The sequence below is a fragment of the Gavia stellata genome, chromosome 32, assembly GCF_030936135.1.
Source record: "Gavia stellata isolate bGavSte3 chromosome 32, bGavSte3.hap2, whole genome shotgun sequence".
Lineage (NCBI taxonomy): Eukaryota > Metazoa > Chordata > Aves > Gaviiformes > Gaviidae > Gavia > Gavia stellata.
This window is the reverse complement of record NC_082625.1, coordinates 2,491,915-2,510,909: the sequence shown is the minus strand read 5'-3', so window position 1 is coordinate 2,510,909 and position 18,995 is coordinate 2,491,915. Positions and strand designations below refer to the sequence as shown.

The 18,995-nt window shown below is 41.6% G+C and overlaps 1 protein-coding gene across 1 annotated transcript in view; it reads right to left on the bottom strand.

The window, feature by feature from the left end:
- CPAMD8 (C3 and PZP like alpha-2-macroglobulin domain containing 8) overlaps positions 1–17,836 on the bottom strand; it is a 54,887-nt gene extending 37,051 nt beyond the window's left edge. Inside the window, exons 1-18 of the mRNA XM_059831744.1 lie at positions 17,754–17,836; positions 15,301–15,452; positions 14,008–14,030; positions 11,376–11,541; positions 11,184–11,236; positions 10,678–10,695; positions 9,641–9,695; positions 9,398–9,511; positions 8,484–8,568; positions 8,082–8,190; positions 7,383–7,610; positions 7,042–7,212; positions 6,502–6,630; positions 4,006–4,195; positions 2,527–2,699; positions 2,268–2,417; positions 1,996–2,157; positions 452–594 (exon numbers count right to left, since the gene is read on the bottom strand). Coding sequence (XP_059687727.1) covers positions 452–594; positions 1,996–2,157; positions 2,268–2,417; positions 2,527–2,699; positions 4,006–4,195; positions 6,502–6,630; positions 7,042–7,212; positions 7,383–7,610; positions 8,082–8,190; positions 8,484–8,568; positions 9,398–9,511; positions 9,641–9,695; positions 10,678–10,695; positions 11,184–11,236; positions 11,376–11,541; positions 14,008–14,030; positions 15,301–15,452; positions 17,754–17,836 — 2,204 coding nt within the window. The remainder of the gene's footprint in view (positions 1–451; positions 595–1,995; positions 2,158–2,267; positions 2,418–2,526; positions 2,700–4,005; positions 4,196–6,501; positions 6,631–7,041; positions 7,213–7,382; positions 7,611–8,081; positions 8,191–8,483; positions 8,569–9,397; positions 9,512–9,640; positions 9,696–10,677; positions 10,696–11,183; positions 11,237–11,375; positions 11,542–14,007; positions 14,031–15,300; positions 15,453–17,753) is intronic.
- Between the last annotated feature and the right edge of the window lie 1,159 nt (positions 17,837–18,995).

Sequence of the window (18,995 nt, the reverse complement as noted above, 5' to 3'; positions counted from 1 at the left end):
AGTGGTTCAGAACACAAAGGGAAGGCACATCCTCAGTTTGCAGCGTTACTCATAGTATTTCATGACTTTCTTCTTGCAGTCCTTCATTTTATTTATTTTGACCACCAGCTGAATGGTCAAAATAACGAGCAATGAGCAACTCTGCAAAACAAGGGCTAGCTTGCAAATATTGAGAAGCAGCAACTAACTCACAGAAAACTGAGATATGCAGAGAGTTTCAAATTATCCTTTTGAAGAATACTACTTTGCATTTTTCCAGAATTAATTTAAATTTAACATAGTGTCAGTTATAATTTTTGTTAGGTCTATCAAGGCAATGGAAGAGAGTTTTCCCACCGCCACCTTGTCTAAACCAAGCAATTTCCTGAGGGCATGGAAGTGGGAAACAGAATATAGAAAAAAAAATAGCTAAGAGTATCATAGACAATATGCATTACAACAAAAATGTTACCTTGGTGCTATCTTAGAATGCATTGTAGCCACCAGTGTCCCAGTATGCGGCTGAAAAGCTGGGACAGCCTCATCTGTGTACATGCCTCCATTCTGTCTGTGGTTTAAGCTGACTATATCAGTCATTACAACCAAGCCAGTTTCCTAGACAATAAAAATGAAGACCACAAAACAAAAACCAGAAAGAAAAAAAAAAAAAAATTAAACATGTACCAATAAAACCACTTCTGAATAGAATCCCCCAACCCTGTTCCAACATTTATAGGGTAAATTTCAATTGAAACTTGAGAATTTTTTAAAACTTTATCTAAAAATGACTGTTAATGTGAAAATACATAGGCACTTTATAGGCAGAGGTTTTATGAGAAAGCTCTTGTTTGCTTGGAAAACTCATTTAAACCAGTATCTAACATTACTGGGCATGTGTAACTGTCAGGCAGCTACAGGTGAAAAATTATTAAACATATTTTTCCCCTAGAATACTACATTACAGCTTTTTACCCTTCCTAAATGTTTCCAGTGTGTTCTGCTGCAGTTAGCAGGCAGCTCTCACATCAGACATCACCAATTCTGTACTACCAGGAATGCCAAACAAAATGGAAACTGTCCACACAGCTTCACAGTAAAAATACAGAATTCTTAAAGAAAGCTGTCTGCCAGCTCTGTCCCCTAAATGCACTTATTCATAAGAGACAGCAGTTCCCAGACACCAAAGGGAGTACGAGCTTTGTTCTCTTTATATACACATCCAATTGTTACAAATCAGGTATACAGCAATGCATGCATACCAGCTATTAACGTATGTATCTTTTTCCGAGAGTTTATGCTTCTCGGTAAGAAAAAAAAGCACCAGAACAAAAACCCCAACAGATCACAGGGAGAGAAGCAGCAGTGACTTCTGCAGCAGTGAACAGTAATGAGGATTTAGAGTTTATGATTAAGAGACTGAGGCATTGGGGGAATATGTGGAAGCCTATGAGGCTTAAGACAACACAATAGAACAATCTAGCTAAAATTGCAGAAAGGACAAAGAATGAAGAGACAGAGGATCAGGGTAACCTGATCAAGCATGCAAAGAAAACATTACTGATCTTTCACACAGATGGCCACAGAAGCTGGCAGAACTGGGGCAGGAAAGAAGTTTAAAGGATTTCCAAAGGATAGTCTAAAAAGGAAAAGGCTCTAAGGAAAGACTTATGTTCCACCTTCCTTCCCTGTCAAGGTCAGTGCAGACGAGATCTGCATGCTCACCCATGCCCGAAGGAACCTTCTGGTCCCCTGTCTGATTCTCCAGAGCATCAGTATGAATTCCTTCACCCAACAGGATATCTGGCCCTCTCGTCAAGACTGATCAAAATCAAAGCACATTTCTCCAATAACTTTGCTGGAACAGTGTACTCTGTTCTCAGAAATTATTTTTCAGCCTACCCCCTGAAGAAACAGCTCTGACGTGAAAAAAAAAATGGCCTATGGAGCTGAAAATTATCCTGCAAACATGAAAGTAAAAATGACACTCCATAGAGAAGTGAGGCTGATTCTTCCTACTGTAAACGCGAAGCGAGCATCCTTGGTGATGTCCCAGTGCCAGGGAAAGACAGAAGATCTACGGCGTCTACGTGAGGACATGCCTGGCCACCAGAAGTGCCCTTCTTCCTTTGGAGCTCCAAAAGCATCAGATACATCATATTCTGCAAGCTCTTGAAAAACCTGCAGGGAAAGGGAAAAGACTGCTGTCCTGTATAAAGGCTACTTACTAAAGGTAAAGTGCGGATAGCAGTATTAAGAAAAAGACATCAGTGCCTTAAGCTTCCTTTTACCTGACTGGCTGTCAGCTGAAAACCTGTCTTCAGCAAGTAGACACTCTTATCCACAGTGGCAATGCAGACGCAGCTTGATTTTGCAGCTCTGACCTTGATGTTCACAACATCACCAGGTCTGGTCTCATTTGCTGAGAGAGCTACTGCAACCTAGGCAGTTAACATTAAATCCCATTATGTCGACTCATAATCAGCAGACAAAACTACAAAGAGTAAGAAGACACCAACCCCTCCTCTCCACTAGCTACACTGACAATACCTGATTTTCAAATGAGGACTTCACAGTGAACTGCAGGCTGTCCGTGACCCCTTCTCCATTCTCCCTGACGTAATACACCAAAAGGCGGCCCAAGGGAGCCATGTTGTGAACTACTGAGAACCGGAGGAATGTCATGCAAACTTCAACCTCTGCTGCAGGGATACTGGTAGGTGCTAAAAAAGAAATTGTAAAAAGGACAGCGTTATGTATCAAAAATCACTCTCTTCTTGCCCCATCCAAATGCTGCGAGGCACAGAACTCTCCACCCAGGACTTGCATCCTTCCATTGTTCCTGTTGCACACATTCTTCTTGAACTCAGAATCTTTTCCATTCCTGTTTCTTTTCCTTGTGTAAGCTGATAGGCAATTAGCACCCGTAATGTAATGAGCAGTATGGAGAAGGCGGATAGAGAATGACTACCCAGTGTTTTTCCTGACATCAAATCAAGGAAATATACATTTAAGTTATCAAGCCATTTAAAATAAACAGAAGAGGGTATCTATTGCTGCAGAACGCTGCTGAGAAAAAAAAGTAAAAATGGGTTTGAAAAAGGCTTATGCAGTTTATAGAGCATTGTTTCACTAGCAGCAGTTAAATAGCACCATAGAATGGTTTGGGTTGGAAAGGACCTTTAAGGATCATCTAGTTCCAACCCCCTGCTGTGGGCAGGGACATCTTTCACTAGATCAGGTTGCTCAAAGCCCCATCCAACCTGGCCTTGAACACTTCCAATGACAGAGCAACCACAATGTCTCTGGGCAACCCGTAAATATAACAACTCAGAACCAACCTTCAGTGCAAAAAGTTATTACAAATTCCTAAGCCATTGATTACCAGAAGCTGGGTGGGTACATCTAGGGAAATTTCTTTTACTTTTCCCTTAACTACCTGAAACTGGTTGCTATTGCAGACATGTTACTAGGATAGACAGACTTTTCCTTTGGCAGCTGTTATATGCATCTTCCCAAGCATACCATTCTTTATCCCCCTGTTCCCTGAATTCACTAGATTTGTATCTTTCTGTTATTCCTTATACAAACTAGGAGTCCACACTTCATTTCTCTTCCCCATGCTAACTGCATGATCATCTCCTTTAGCCTGATCCATGCTATCAGTCCATCTAATGTCCTCTTCCTAGTTTAAGCTCAAGCAGCTTAGTAAATTGCATCAGCCCCATCATACACTTCCCTATCACTCAGCTGACCCCAAGCCAAGCATATTAAGAAAGACTAGAGTTTTCTGAAGAGAGGAAGACTACAGAAAGACTAGAGAAAACTCTCCAAGAGTTATCCCTCTTGGAGAAATTTAGCTTTTTTCTGTGTAACTATGTGTGCAATGGATATCACTATTTTTCTTGCACAAAATTATTCTATGCCCTTTAAGGAGCATCAATTTCAAAAAAAGAGGATACTTAGGTTTGCAGAAAGGTTGTTTTTCCCTGAAAATAGGGGTGCGTTTGCATTGCTGATGCTAGCTACCTGTTCCTGGGAAGCGTGTGATATCAATGTTCTTCTCAAAGGGAAAGGTGGCTCTTTTGCTCCTCTGCTGGGTGATGTTACTGGGCTGCTGTCCTGAAAGGACAATGTTGCCTCGCGATGCCACTTCATAATGCAGAGTGAAGTTGCAAGGACATGTGGACTTCACTGCAATCCAAGCCTCCTCTCCTACCTGCACCCAGAGACAGAAAAGCAAAAGATCTGGTCTGTTACAATGCATACTTTTTATTTATAAAGCACAGAAATCTATTTGGGATTCAGTCCACAAGAGATGTGACCCCTCTCCTAAGAAATGTATGCATTGGAAAGTATATTACATTAGCACTGTTTTCATGGACTTTTTTCACAATAAAAAGGGGCCTGTGTTCAGCTCTCCACTCCCTGCAAGTCTAACAGGAGAATGGGCTGGGGGGTTGTACGCATTAATGAAAACAATAAAGGAATCTCTGGAATCCTGAAAGTTAAGCCTTTTGGCACAGAGCAGCTGTCAGAATTAGTTGAATTTTAGACACCCCTTTAGTAGTCCAGCCCAAAAAAAAAAAAAAGAGATGGGCTGGGGGTGGGAAGGGATGTGCGTTTGATAGTCTTTGCAGTTTAATTGAGATTATACATGGTGATTACTTACGTATGGCAAATACTAATTTGAACATAACCAATGTGGCATGAAATTACTGGGAATAGATCTCAGGGAAAATGCTTTCAAATTACACAAGTCTTGATATTAATTTGCAAGTCTGGCACTCAAGGAGCTGTCAAACACACAAATAAATGAGAAGAGAGCTTCTTTTTTCGGGGTAAACTCATTTGATGCCCGCAACAGGCTTCAGAGCAGCACACTGACTTCCTGTACTTTTTGTGCACCGAAGTCCTATACCCAGAAGTACTCGCTAAGTACTGAATCCCCTGGAGACAAAATCTCCCGAATACTGCCAATCCCAACAGAATAGACGTCAGTGCTCAGTCACGGGATTAGGACTGTCATGTCTGGCTGAGTAATAAGCCTTCTGTGGAGCAGCTGACTTTCCTAGGAACACAGACTTCTTGCTTCCGGGATATGAGGAGCAGCTAACACCTGTATTAAGTAGGATTTCTTCAGCAACTTCCACTCCTGATCCTCCTGGCATTTAAAGCATAGCAATGCCGAACTAAGACTGCTAAGACTGAATAGCAATGTTAAATCCCAATGAAATATTTTGAAAAACCTCTTTCTTCAGCACTAACAGTGTCACCTTGCCAGAATGTACATATGACACAAACCAAAATGGCAAGGACTTGAATAGAAGGAGCTAATGGTTAAATACAGTGAGAATGCCACAGAGTCCAAGAAGTGCCTCGTGACATTAAATATTTGAAGTATTAAGAATTCCCCAGTGCAAATGATGAAACAATTCATTAAAAAAATGAATGTAGCTAATTGGAACACCCAGTAAGAGCTGGCAAAGCAGGGAAACAGTTCCCACATCAGCTGGTCATCCAACTCCTAGCTTTCCCACAGAAGAATTAGTTCTAATCAGGTTATAATAAGAACAATGTGTTCAGATTAGCAGTGTATAATCCCCTTTCCATACCTCAGGAAACCTGTAAAAGATTAATTAGCCATTTAACTACCATGAAATGCAATGATAAAAAAATAAAATGCTCTTATTGGATAGAAAGAGTCTGAAACCAACCTGACTGATCTGCTGATAACAGAAATCTAAGTGTGTATATTGCCAAAACCCACTTTTCTCCTTTTTTTTTTTTTTTTTTTTTTCCCCCACAAAGCAATATGCAGACCCTCAGAGCATCTTCTTGGGTAGACAACAAACCTTAAACAACTCTCAGGAAAACAATATGCAACAGAAATCATGGTTAAATCAGATCTTTCCTTTAAAAGAGAGATGATGGCAACTTTTATATGGAAGGACTACATTTTTAGAGATGCTCCAAAAAAATTACAAAAGAAAACAAGATAACTATGTTCATAGTTCCATAACTGAAGACTAAACAGATCCAGCTGAGATTTAAACTGGAAGTTCTAGTGAGACTACATAGCCCTAATTTGGATCTTTAGTAATTAAGCCACTCCCACTAACTTCACTTCCAATCTTTCAGCATGCGTTGACCTGAACTAAAGCACATATGAATTGTTTGGTGAAAACGATGTGAATGTTACCGGAGGTGCACAGAACATACATTCAAATATGAAAAACTTACATGTTGTCAATGCCTATACCCACCCTCTCTTCCGTGTCCCCAACAACACAAAGGAGAATGAGATGCTCCACAAAGCATCAAAGGCACTTTGCTTAGAACTGTGTGCAGCCCACACTGAGCAATTATTTGGTGGTTGAAAAGCAGCTGCTTCAACCTTTGCAGTGGAAACAATAACAGTCCAAGATCCCAGAAACAGAAATGGCTGGAAATATTTAATTAGAACAAAGTACTTTAAGCCAAGAAATGCAGTTGTTGCCATAATGGAATATGAAACCAACATACCTGGAAAGGTTTATCTGGTGCCTGGAGCTGGATGTGACACTTGCTGGGCGAGTACCAGCTACTGATGGACAAGTAGTTTGGCAGATATTGATCCCCAGAGGGTTTCCCATCAATCGCTGTCACTTTGGTCTTAACAAAAGTTACATCTGAATGTTATGCATGCATAGAAAGCCTGATTTGTACTCTCTTCTTACCCTGTATCCCCACCTCCCATTTTGTAATTTCCAGATGTTCATCTCTTGTCATCTTTACATAGCAACAGTCCTCTCCAAATATTGGACCCTTACTGCTACGTTAAGCTGTATTTGGAGGAGCATCTTTTCAATGTTAAGCTGTATTTGGAGCAGCATCTTTTCATGATGGTTATCAACATCAGTTCTATTGGCAGCAAGAAACAAAGCAAGTGTTTGCTGCATTTAAATCAAGAAGTTGAAGCTAAAAGGCACTGATTTCCTGTTTGTAGCACTGATTTATAAAGTGCAGGTTTGACAAGATTAGTTACATTAAAGCCCGTTAATCCTATAAAGAGCTTTCACCCACCTCCAGCCAGACATATTGGGCAGCTGTAGGGATAGAGGGGATTTCAAACTCCACCAGGCCATTTCTTGATACCAGTTCACTTGTATAAACATTGTCCTTCGGTGTGAGTTCAGCTTTAATTCGGATAGTGACTCTGTCAGCTGGACTTCCATCAGGGTAAGTGACTTCTACCTACACAGTGTTTAATTTATAGAACAATGGGTTTTACATTATAGGCAATTTCAGTCAGTAACAGAAATAGCAGGTGGGAAAAACATACCAGATCATAGAGTAACAGTCTTAGATAAGGTCAGTATAACCTTACATCAACCACATGTCAGTGTCTCTACTTTTAATCTTACCTTTCCTTTGTAAGGCAGTCCAGGTTTGAACTGTTTTCTGGTATCCTTGGAGTACTTGATTTCAATCAGCTGTTTCTGAACAGGCGTTGAGTCATCAAATGTAGCCTGCTTGCTCCCATCAGAGCTGATCACTGTGGCCCAGATATTAACTGTGCCTCGAAAATGTTCTGGAACATCAGCTGGCATCATGTCTTTCACACACACATCGAAAACAGCAGAGCCATCAATCTACGAAGTGTGTTGGGGAATGGAAACGTAAGTTTGCATTCACATTCAAAAAGGATCTAGAAGCCAAATCTAAAGCGTAGGCACTTGATAGGAGTTTGCAGCAGTATTTTTAAAGGATGTGGAGAGAATTAATTGGGGAGTGGGTGAAGGAAGGAGGAAAGAAAGCAAGTTTCATTTTCCTCCCTTATCCATAGTCTGGACTAGCTCTGTCACAGTCCCTCATTCTCATGTTCTCCCTGAGGCCCATATGATCTAAAACCAGATTAATACAATGTCAACAAATTCTCATCCCCCAAATCATAAACATACCATGTAAAAATATGTAATATTTTTATTATGCTGGACCCAATTATCACATTTATTCATTTATTTTCTGATCTCCCATCAGTAACATAAAATAGAGCTATGGTATTAATGTCAAAGAGTACAAATCAGGCATTTTATCACAGCTGACTCACTGGTCTCCCTCACCTGGGTGGTCTTGAGGACAGGGTGTCCCACTTCATGCCTGTAGTACCCTACGCCATTTATAGTCATATTGACAATTAACTTTCCTGTCACTGGTTTTCCAAATGTATATCTGAAATGGAAAGAAGATAATGAAAAACTTCCAGCTGTTTTCTGCTTTTCTGATTATATCAAGGCTAGTACCATGTGACATGCACATCTAGAAAACAGAAAAAAATATCACAGGTTTTCCAGCTTGTTATTGTTAACGTTTTATGAAGGCTCTCACATAAGAAAGCTTCTGCTGATGAGCAGAAATCACCTGAAAAGTCTGCAGCAGATGAGATCCAAGCTCCAGTGACTGCACCATCCTGTGGCTGTACTACAGTCTATAGTAATGAAACTTTATTTGGGACATGTTCCTACCTGGCATGGACAGTTCCTTTTTCACACAGTGAAAGGTCACGAATGTAGCGAGGGGGGTCAATCAGCAACTCAAACTTTGGTAATACTACAATGAAAAGAAATACAACAGAATCTTTTCAAGGAGATCTTATTGTCCAGATTATAGCAAAAGCATACACAGGTCTGACAAGATCACTGCTTATGGTCAGATGAGGGCAGTGTAGCTAACGTGAGGCAGGACAGCACTCAGCAGAGAATGAATCAAGAAAAGTAGCAAACCACGACCGTCTTGGCAAGATGACCTTAGCAACACACCCTTAGATTTTTACTTCTTTTCAGAGGGATCTGTGTTCCAGGATTTGAGCCCAAGCTTTTTCTCTTAGATACACGGTAAAGAGGACAACTCGCTACTGACTCCTCCACAATGTGTCAGGAACAGAGCTGAGATATTAGCAGTTGCCAGTGTCTAGAAATGCTTGTGTGATCAGGTCAGATGCCATAGATGGTGTGCTGGGTGTAACGATGCCCACCTTTCATCAAACAGAGGGACTTTGAGACTGAAAAGGGCGGTAGCAAAAAAAGAATTCAGAATTCCAAGGAAGGCTCTGGGAAAGGAAGAAAAGCACTGACAGACTGAAGCATCTTAAAGAGTTTTTCAAAGCAAAATCAAATCTTTGTTACATGAATAGATCGTGTAATATGACACTCCATTTCAGGTCCTTTACTTTATGAAGTGTGGAGGACGTGAACAAAGGGCTTGGTTAAGTTGTAAGTGTCTATAGCCCTGAAGTACATAGTCTCTGAAGAATTTTTCCTCATGACATTTTAAATGCATTATTTCTCAGGTGTTTCATCTCAAGTAAAAACATTTCATAATGCTTTGTTCTTCCAAATGCGCTTGGGTTATAGCGAAAGTTGATTTGGATACAACTCACCATATTTCTGAACTTCAAAGGATTTGTTGTATGTGTGCCCCTGCATTTCAGCAAAGATGAGCCATTCTCCAAACACAGGCTGATCAGACAAAGGAAAACTCATATTTACAATCCCTGAAAAAGGAAATAACATACTGTGAACTCTGTGTCACTCATCAGCCCTTGTCAAGGCTTATTGAACACAACTCAGTATAAGCAAAGGCAAATAACAGCACACTGAGAAAAAAAGAATCCAAAACTTACCACAACAAAACGGCTTCAAATTGCTCCACTCTATCATACGAGACCCCCGAGGATCCTGCACAGTGGTTTAGGAATGAGAAACATCACAGTGAAAATGAATATCACTAATACATTTAACTTAGTTTGCAACAAAGAACTTCATTTTGTAATACATACACTTCACTAACAGCTCAAAAGTAAATAACATCTGTTGAAAATTTTCTGAAGATACTTTACCGGGGGGTATTTGCTTTCTAAAATTCAGTACTCATTTAAGGACACTGCTTCTTTAGCCAATGCACACAAGTAAGCACTGTCAAGCAGCAGATCTTCCACCTATCTTAAGACACCTATTTTGGATGGCATGAACCGGCCTCTGAAGATGCTTTCTTTCTATTCACAGAGGGAGCCGTATGACTAGCAAGACAATTTTTAGATGACAAAGTCAGATGAAATTAATCCCACTGTTTTTGTCAGCATTAAATCTGTGACTGAATGCAAACAAGAGGGTGAATTCTTCCGCTTGCTGACAGCTAAAGAAAACACATGGTTTAAAAAAGAAAAAAAAAAAAAACACTAGACACAGAAGGAACCTCTCATTCACCTCATAAGGAAGAAGACAGGAGCACCCTTTCCTTGCCATGAATTTCTATTGTCCACTATCATAATGTTTGGGTGCAGAGATGAGATTGGCCCTGCTATATCAGCCCAGCCAGATGAAGGATAGGAGTGTGTCTGCATTGGAAAGAAGGGAGAAATTGAGTGGGACTGTTACATTTATAAACCCCAGTGAAACTAGCCAATTCTTCTCAGGCTGAAAAATGGGAATGGATTTCTTAAACTGAAGTAGAAAACAAGTATATTTTTTGGTGATAACAAAAAAGCAAGGCACAAAGATCAGTTAAAGACACAGGATAGAAATAATTGCATAGGTTACAGTGGGGAATGGCCATAATGGACTTGAAAAGGTACAGACATATGACTTGTTCCTCTTAAGGCTACAAGAATCTTGTGCCTCTACAGGATACATGCTAGATGATTGGCAGACAGATACTCACCACCACATAAGCTTCAATCTGAAAGAAAAAAAAAAAAAAAGAGTAAAAGGCTTTATGAAACAAAGCTACTTTTCTGCTTCTTGTGATGAACTGCTCAGTTGACATAAGCAAGGTACGATGGCCAAAGGGACGATGTTTAAATATCTCTTCTTTGGTAAGAGTAGCCTGAGAAACATACGTTTCATTCACTCAGCTAACTGGAAAGGTAATACTTTATATATTTATGCATTATCTAAATAGAGTGCAAATCTCTGAAAAAATTCTTCTAACTGCTTTGGCATAGTTACATTGTATTTGCTAGCCCTACAAAAGTGTATGTTCTCCTTCAGGTAATGTGACCAAATGAAAAAAACCTAAATTGTAAATAACAACAAGCGATCAAAAGATATGCCTAAATGGATTAAGAAATCCAAGTATATTTCTGCATAAATGTACGTTAGAATAAAATACAGGTTGCCAAGCATTCCATCATATTTTACAGCGTGAAAGAAAACAGTTTTCTTTACCCTGTCATTGACTGGTCTCAAGTCAGAAGTCACCATAAAGAGGTTTATCAACACTAAAAAAGGAAAAGAGGAAATTCATTAGTCATCACAGCTGACACTGAACAGAGTATCTCATCCTAGAATCTACCCTGGGAAAAAAGTTTTGCTTGAAAGCAGCCCTAGCACCTGGCAAGATCTCCAAGGTCACTTTACCTTTCTGCTTGGGTTTATAGACAGGTTTATCAGTCTGGATGAACACAGATGATCCTTTGCTATCAATGGTTACTGTGGTATAGTTGTGAAAAATGTAGCCTTCCTCTGCTAGATGCCGGTTGCCCCAGACTTTTAGATGTGCTTGTCCACGAAGTCCTGAAGGCACCTAGAAAACAGACCACGAGGTGAGGAAGACACAGAAAAGCCTTTGAGCTTTCTGGGGAATATAATTGACACTGAAGTGAGCAAAGAGCAGCCACCTGCCACATTTCAGTGTAACTATGTGTTAGTAATAAAAAGAAAACAAAGAACATACTAGATCTTTTACAATGTATAAACTTCAAAAGGAGGCAGTCATGCTACAAACACGGCAGGAAATTCTCTTCTACTCTTTCTTTATCACTCAAGCAAAGTGATATTTGATCTACATGTGCAGCTTCCACTAAAGAAGGTGTGTTACATGCAGAAATCAACCATGCTATGGAACACACTGCTCTACCAATAGAGGAAAAAAAAACCCCACAAAAAATACCAAAACATGCATGCTTGCACATTTTCAACCAGTTGCTCAGAGAAATAAAAGCCTTTTAAAATCACATTAGATTAAAAATTACAAAGTAAAAATCTGATAATACGGAAATATTATGATAATAGCTCATAATTTGAGAGTGGAAAAAAAAATAAAACTGAAATCAGCAATGACACTGCAGATATTATTCAACAGTGAGTTACAGTCTTTGGATAAAGAAATCTATAGCATTTGATATAACTGCTGATGATTCCTATTACACAGGTCTATATTATATCTTCTTGAAATGAAAGGAATAGATACTTACATATTTGTACATTAGCCCAGTAAAGGGCGAAAGTATCAAAGCCTGTCTAGGACCTAATTCCCAGACACAGTTTAACTACTGGCAGGACAGACATCAGCCATATAGCAATTACAGAGAAGGCAAAGAAAACTCTGGGGTATGCCACCAAGGCAGAGGAGATCCAATCAGTCACGACAGACCATCACCAGGCTAGTTAGACTTCTGTAAATCAAAGGCTTTAGTTTACTTATAGGTCAGTGATAACATAGATGATGCAGTAGGTGCAGTGAAGGCATCTATGCTGTGCTGCAGTAATACAACAGAACTGTTCCCAAAAACCTGGATCCACTGCAAAGAAAACAGACTGGTTTTCCTATGGCACTGCATAAAAAAGACTCATTCAGACATGACCAGCTTCAGTCAAGAGCTAGCGATGCAATATGGATTTTTTTTTTCCCCAAGGTCATATGCTACAGTGATCAATCTAGCATACTATCCAGCAGCTACAGCTCTGCACAGTACTAGCTGCTGCTATTCCAGAAGCACATCACAATTTAATATTTATACGATTTGTTCCACCCACTCGCTTTACCTCCCATCAGAAATGACAACTCCAAAGCAAGTCCTGACTAAGTTAAGAGATCCAATGCTTTTAAGGCTTGTTCTTCAGTCCAGCTCCATTTTGCCTACATTTGAAGTAATAATCTTCCACTGCAAATCACCAAACATAATACACCTCTTCCAGTTCCAACTGTTTCGGTGGTGCTTAAATCAACAACAAGACTGAAAACTCATATTGCTTTGAATTTACACCCCACTTTTCAAAGATCTAGGAAGAGGGATGGAGACAAAGGTCCTGTACTAGCATGGAAGCACAGCCAAATTATCTCACAGAAATCATGAAAACAGCTTCATTTTTCTCTGCATGGTATCACTTAGTCCTACATACAGCATAAACTAAATAACTTCTTTCAGTGAACTCTGAACTAGTAGCATTTAGCTCACTCCTTGGCATGAGGAAGGATAATTGACCCAAGGTGCAAAGCAGGGGAGATCTTTCACAGGATATCTTTCTGCTCTAAGAACAACTACCTTTCACTGCACTCCAGATCTCCAGTATCCTAGCGATTCAAAGAAAGCCAGATATTGCTTTAAAAAGTGTGATTTACTAAGGTAACCATATGTCATTTCTTTTTAATGGCTACTAGAACCCTCTGCCAGAATTGCATTTAAATTCATCATCATTTCACTCCACTACAAATCCTCTTTCAAAATAAAAAGTTGTTTTCATTCCCTCCACCTCTTTAGTATGGGTAAGCTTCATTTTATGGACTATGCTGATGGCAAAAATATTACTAATATCAAAGGCTAAAATGTAGAAAAAACAAGTGAAAGCCTATGTTTTATAAATAATATAGTAGTACCAGAATAACTAGCAGAGACAGAATGTTCAATAATCTGCCATTTCTATGGATTTCTGTGGTCTGTCCAGTGCTCCATGTCACTTACATAACGATATGTACTGCCATTCTTATAAAATGACCACAATATAGAACTTTATGTTGAGCAATGAGCCACAGATTCAGCCACTGATTTTCTTCAGTGGTGTAAGGGCCTGACAGATGAGCTGTGATGGATTAAGCTTTGTTCTTCTCACTCTCCACTCTTCCTCTTGCGAAGGTTGCTTCCTCCCTAGTGTGTGCACCAGAATGTGACCTGTATTTGTGCTGCAGCTGCTCGGAGAGCAATGCCTGATGTGGTTGAAGGCAAGTCCCTCATGCTTTCACCAAAAACATCTTAAAATAATTGATACTCACCTTCAGTTTAATTGTTCCTTTATCTAAAACGAGAGAGAGAGAAAGACTGTTATTCTTCTCAAGCTAAGGTACTAACATTTTAGACATTTGCAGTTGAATGAAAGGAGACCCCATGTCATAGAGCTGCTAATTGCAATACCCCTTCATTATGATTTCACTTGAAGTAATTTTCCTGCACTGTGTAAAACAATCTGCAGGGTGAGCAAGTTGGACCTAGTAGAGTCCTCCAAAATAAACCTGGTCCACAAATATTCACAATTTTTGCCCAAGGCAAACTGCAAAGTGCTCTATGGTTAGAGAGTACCACCAAGGCTGAGGTTTCAGCACAGGGCATCCTTTGCTTACAGAAGTATTTTGCCGTAAAAAGGACCTGGTCTCTTTTGAGACTTGAAAAATTCTCAAAACAAACACTCATAGAATCTATTTTGATTGCTGGATACAGCCATACCTAAAATTTCTCTTTAGCATATGTTGTCCACATGTGTAAGCATCACTCCCTTTGAATTGCTTAGCAATTATCAGCCAATTTCAAAAGACAAGGGGAGGATAAAACCAGAGACAATCTGTTCCAAGAAAGGAAATGGCTTTTATATAACTCCCAGTTTTTACACACAGAAGGGTTAAAACATGATGGTTAAAGACCCTGATTGCCTGAGCCTTGTCTACATTACAGCTTACACCACTACTAGGAGTGGTAGAACAGCGCTACTGGACTTCATTTTTGCTAATGTAAATTCATTCAGTATGAAGTTGGACATAATCAAAACACTTTTTGTCTTTACACACAGGACAAAGAGGTATCTGTCTTGGATTTTAAAGACTTATCCAACTGCACAAAGATTATCACCTCTCTCAGCAATACTCAGTCCTGAAGATGGGGAGATTGCATTTCCAGCACTCATTTTAAAATAAGGGTAGAAAATGATGATGATGATGATGATGTAGATTTTACATTTTTTTCTTTAAATACTTATTCCTTATAATGCTTCCCAAGGTCAAACATTCAGGTTTCAAAATGAAAGATATTCACTATAAAACCCTTGAATATCAGTTACCCAGGGTCTCTGTATGTCTTGGTGTTCCAAAATTATCAGCCTTGGATGTTTGAGATCACATACATCAAAACCACATTAGCACAATCAACTGAGAACATTCAGCGGTAGTCAATAATTAAAAATTAGTTTTGTTCCAGTTCCATTATCACCTAAAGCAATTCTCTAAGAGATATTGATGTGCTCCCACAGCACCTCAACTTATAAACGAATTCTCAAGTTCAGAATAACAGGAACTCACCCAGAACTGTTCCATGGCCTCGTGACACAGTTTCTCCTTTGACTACTAACTGAATCTGGACTGTTGTCTCCTTGACAGAGTTAAAGATGGTTACGCTTATAGCTTCCTCAACACCAGATCGGAAAACAGAAGGTGCTGCAATCAAATAGCCCCTGAGGAGCAAAATTGGAAGTGGATGGTCAAGAACAGCAACAGGAGTGTAATCTTTATTTGTAAGCCACTTTATGTATTACAAAAGGAAAAGAGCAGACTACTCTGTAACATATTTGCCCCATAGGGTCACATTTGTAACCACCAGCAGTCTAGGCCTATATCTAATATGCATAAAATGAACACAGAATGCACATAGAAATGAACAGAGCCAGAGCCTAAGTGGCTTACAAATCCTTAGAATTCAAATAAAGATACTAATGTTGATGTTTATTGTATATATAATATATGCAATACTATACAACTAGCTAATCATAAAAACCATCTGAAGTTCATGAAAGAATAAGGAGGTACCGGAACCTCCAGTACAGTTTTGTAGATAATGCTTTGTTTTGAAATAATTTAGATACTTCCGACATTTTTGCCTCAATTATTTTTCATGGCTCTGCTTTCATAGTTCAACTTGATGTATAAAAAAAGAAGGTGACTCTCAGTGCTGATACTCAGCACTTTCTAGATGTCAGATTCTCACACGTGTAACACATCTAAACTTCCAATTTAGACAGAAGCAGCCCAGAAACTGCAGTTAGAAGATTGGGCTCAAATCCTCAGTTCTGCTACCACTTTTTTGTTCAAACAATTATGTCCTGCAAGTTTAAAAACCCCAGCAAAAAGGAATTCTTTTAGCAGGCACACACACAGTTTTAAAGCCACCCTAGACGACCTCCCAAATATACTACAATCCCTGTGTTTCTGAATGGAATCTGTACCATTCCTCTGTGCTGAATGGCACCATGCCATGAACTCGTCAACTAAAAGCTTTACAGACTCTGAGCTCTTTGATGCGTTGGGCTGTAAGCAACACATTCATATTCTCTTCATGAAACACCTTTCTGAGTTTTTTTCTACCCAAAAGGATTTTTTTTAAATGAGGCAATTCCTCATATGACTCTTTAAGCCCAATTTCTCAGCCCATGCCTTTCTACAGTTCCATGAGTCAGGTTGCTTTAGTTCATGATTAATTATCACTTTGGGATGAGGATGATGGTGTTTTACAGTCCCCAAGTCATCTTTTATCAAATTCCAACCCCATGTTTCTCTCTCAGCAGGCCTCATTGCCATGGAGATCCCATTACCCCCAAAGGAAGTTCAGATCTCTGTGGCATTTGAGTTAAATTGCATGGGGTACTTGCAGATTCAAAACCTTATGGTTGCCAGGTTTGAAAATTCATCAGAACAATAATAAATAACTATTAAAAGTTACTACTTAGCCTGCAAACTCTTGGTAAGAAAGACATAGCTGATCTAGTTGCAGAGGGAGAAAGAGTACCATCTGCATCCAGTATGAAATGATTAGATTCAAACTGTCACATAAGCACAGCACTACAGTGCCATGTGTGAAGCACATGTATTCACATTGTTCTAAATTGCTGCAACTCTTTCTGAAGTATCAGTCCGTTGATATGGCTATTTAAATCACTTAATAATTGGCATTTAGATATTAAATATTTAACCTGGCAATTAAACAGTTAACTGGACAGTGACTGGACAGATCCTTTAAGCGCATTTGACTAACAGCTCTGTCAGGTTACACCAAGACTTGGCAGGACGTGAAATATTTTCTAGTAAGCAAGTGAAAATAAGTTCTCCGTGGCACTCAGTTAATGGAGCTATTCACAATGTTGACGGGCTATAATAAGCTAGGGATAAAGAACAAAGCAAACCTTAATCAAAATTAACCTAAATACACTGGAACGAGCCGTGGATTCAACTTCTAGAAGCCACTGAACTTTCCCCGCCGTGAAACGTTTCTCCCGGGATGATCTTCCCCCCAAGAATGCTTCACATGCTCTTCGGGAGCAACCAACGTTACCTTCAACCATCCCAAGCACAACAGCAGCCCCTGCGCAACACCCCGGATTCCTTAAATAATTGTTCGCAGATAAAAGCTTTGCAGCCGCTCGCTGGAGGAGCTAGAGGCAGGTATTGCTAAGGAGGTTTTCTTCTTCTTTTTTTTTTTTTTTTTTCTTTTTTTCTTTCCCTGTGCTATGCACTTTTGCACCGGCGAGTACAAACGTGCCGCTCGGCTCGGGAACCGCCGCAGCTCGCCTCCCCGACCCCAGCCCCTCGAGGGGACTGTCCGCAGGCTTTGTTAAGTGGCCGGTGCAGCCACCCCCGGAGCCCCTCGCAGAGCGGAGGGGTTCGTCCCCCTCCCCGCCACCCTTTACGGGGAGGGAGGCTGCCCGCGGGCCGGCGAGGGTCCCCGCCCGCCGCAGGGTGCGCGACCTCCTCCCGGTACTTACTGCCTCTCCCGGGGCTGGGCTGCGCTCAGGCTGCAGAGGGTCAGGAGGACCCCCCAGGCGCAGCCGGGCTCCTTGCGGGGCATGCTGCTCCGGAGCCCCAGGCCACGGCGCTCTCCGCGGGCAGGAGGAGCCTTTTGTTCCCGGCGAGCGCAGCCCGAGCTTCCCCGCCGCCCCGCTCCCGGGCTCGGCTCCCCGGTGCCTCTGGCCGCCGCCCCCGCCGCGTCCCCGCCCCCGGGCCGCCCCCTCCTGGCCCCGGTGCCCGCTCGGCTCCGGCCCCGGCTCTTTGTCTGCGGCTCCCCGCCTGCTCCTGACAGCGTGCACCGGGGGAGGGGGCCGGGCCCCGCACCTCCGCCTCTCGGCCGCGGGCCGCAGCCCGCCCCCGCCCGGTCCCAGGTGCGCTGCCCGCCCGGCGCCAGGCCCCGGCCCCGGCCCCGGCGGGCTGCCGGCCCCAGGCACCGCTCCGCACCCTCACCATCCTCTCTGCAGCCCTGACAGCCTAGCCTGGCCGGCCTGCTTCCCTGAGGGCTGCTGTGGCACCGGCTCCTCTTCTAGCCAGCCCAACCAGCCCCGGGAGAGCACCTGCCCGCGCTCTCTGCCTTCCTCCCCGAGTCCCTGAAGGTGCCGGCGCACCTCACGCAGCTGCAAGAGCTGCGAAAGCTGCGAAAGCTTAGGTTCCTACAGGTCCCACCAACTTGGGCCAGGGCACAGCACCCCCTGCATGGTCTGGTCCCATTAACTGAGCCTTTGTACTCCGAGGCGCTCCACCGAGCACTGCCAAAGAACTGCTTTCCAACTCAAAATCCAGTGCCAGGACTGATGCTGCTCTATCCTCCTCCATCCCTAGGCCCTAATCTATCCATCTCCATCCCTCTGTCCTAGCCAGTGGTTACAGGGGCTTGAGACAGGAGGGGGAGCTCTCACTACACCAGTCTGAAGAAGAGGGTGCAGCCTCAGAGTAGACCTTACACAGATCGCGAAAAGCATATCCAAAGCGACAGCAGAGTCGGGGTGACACAATAAATGCCATGTCTCACAGTGACGGATTAAATGCTGCATATAGATACCAAGGAATGATTTTCTCCAGTCTTCGCTGGAGACAACGCAGGCAAGCCAGGATCCCAGATGTGCTTCAGAGCTGAAGCACATTTCATTTATTCCCCCAGGAATAAATGAATACCCTCAATGTAGGTAGTTTGAATCATATTTTTTCCCCCAACACTACACACCTGGCTTAAGGTAAAC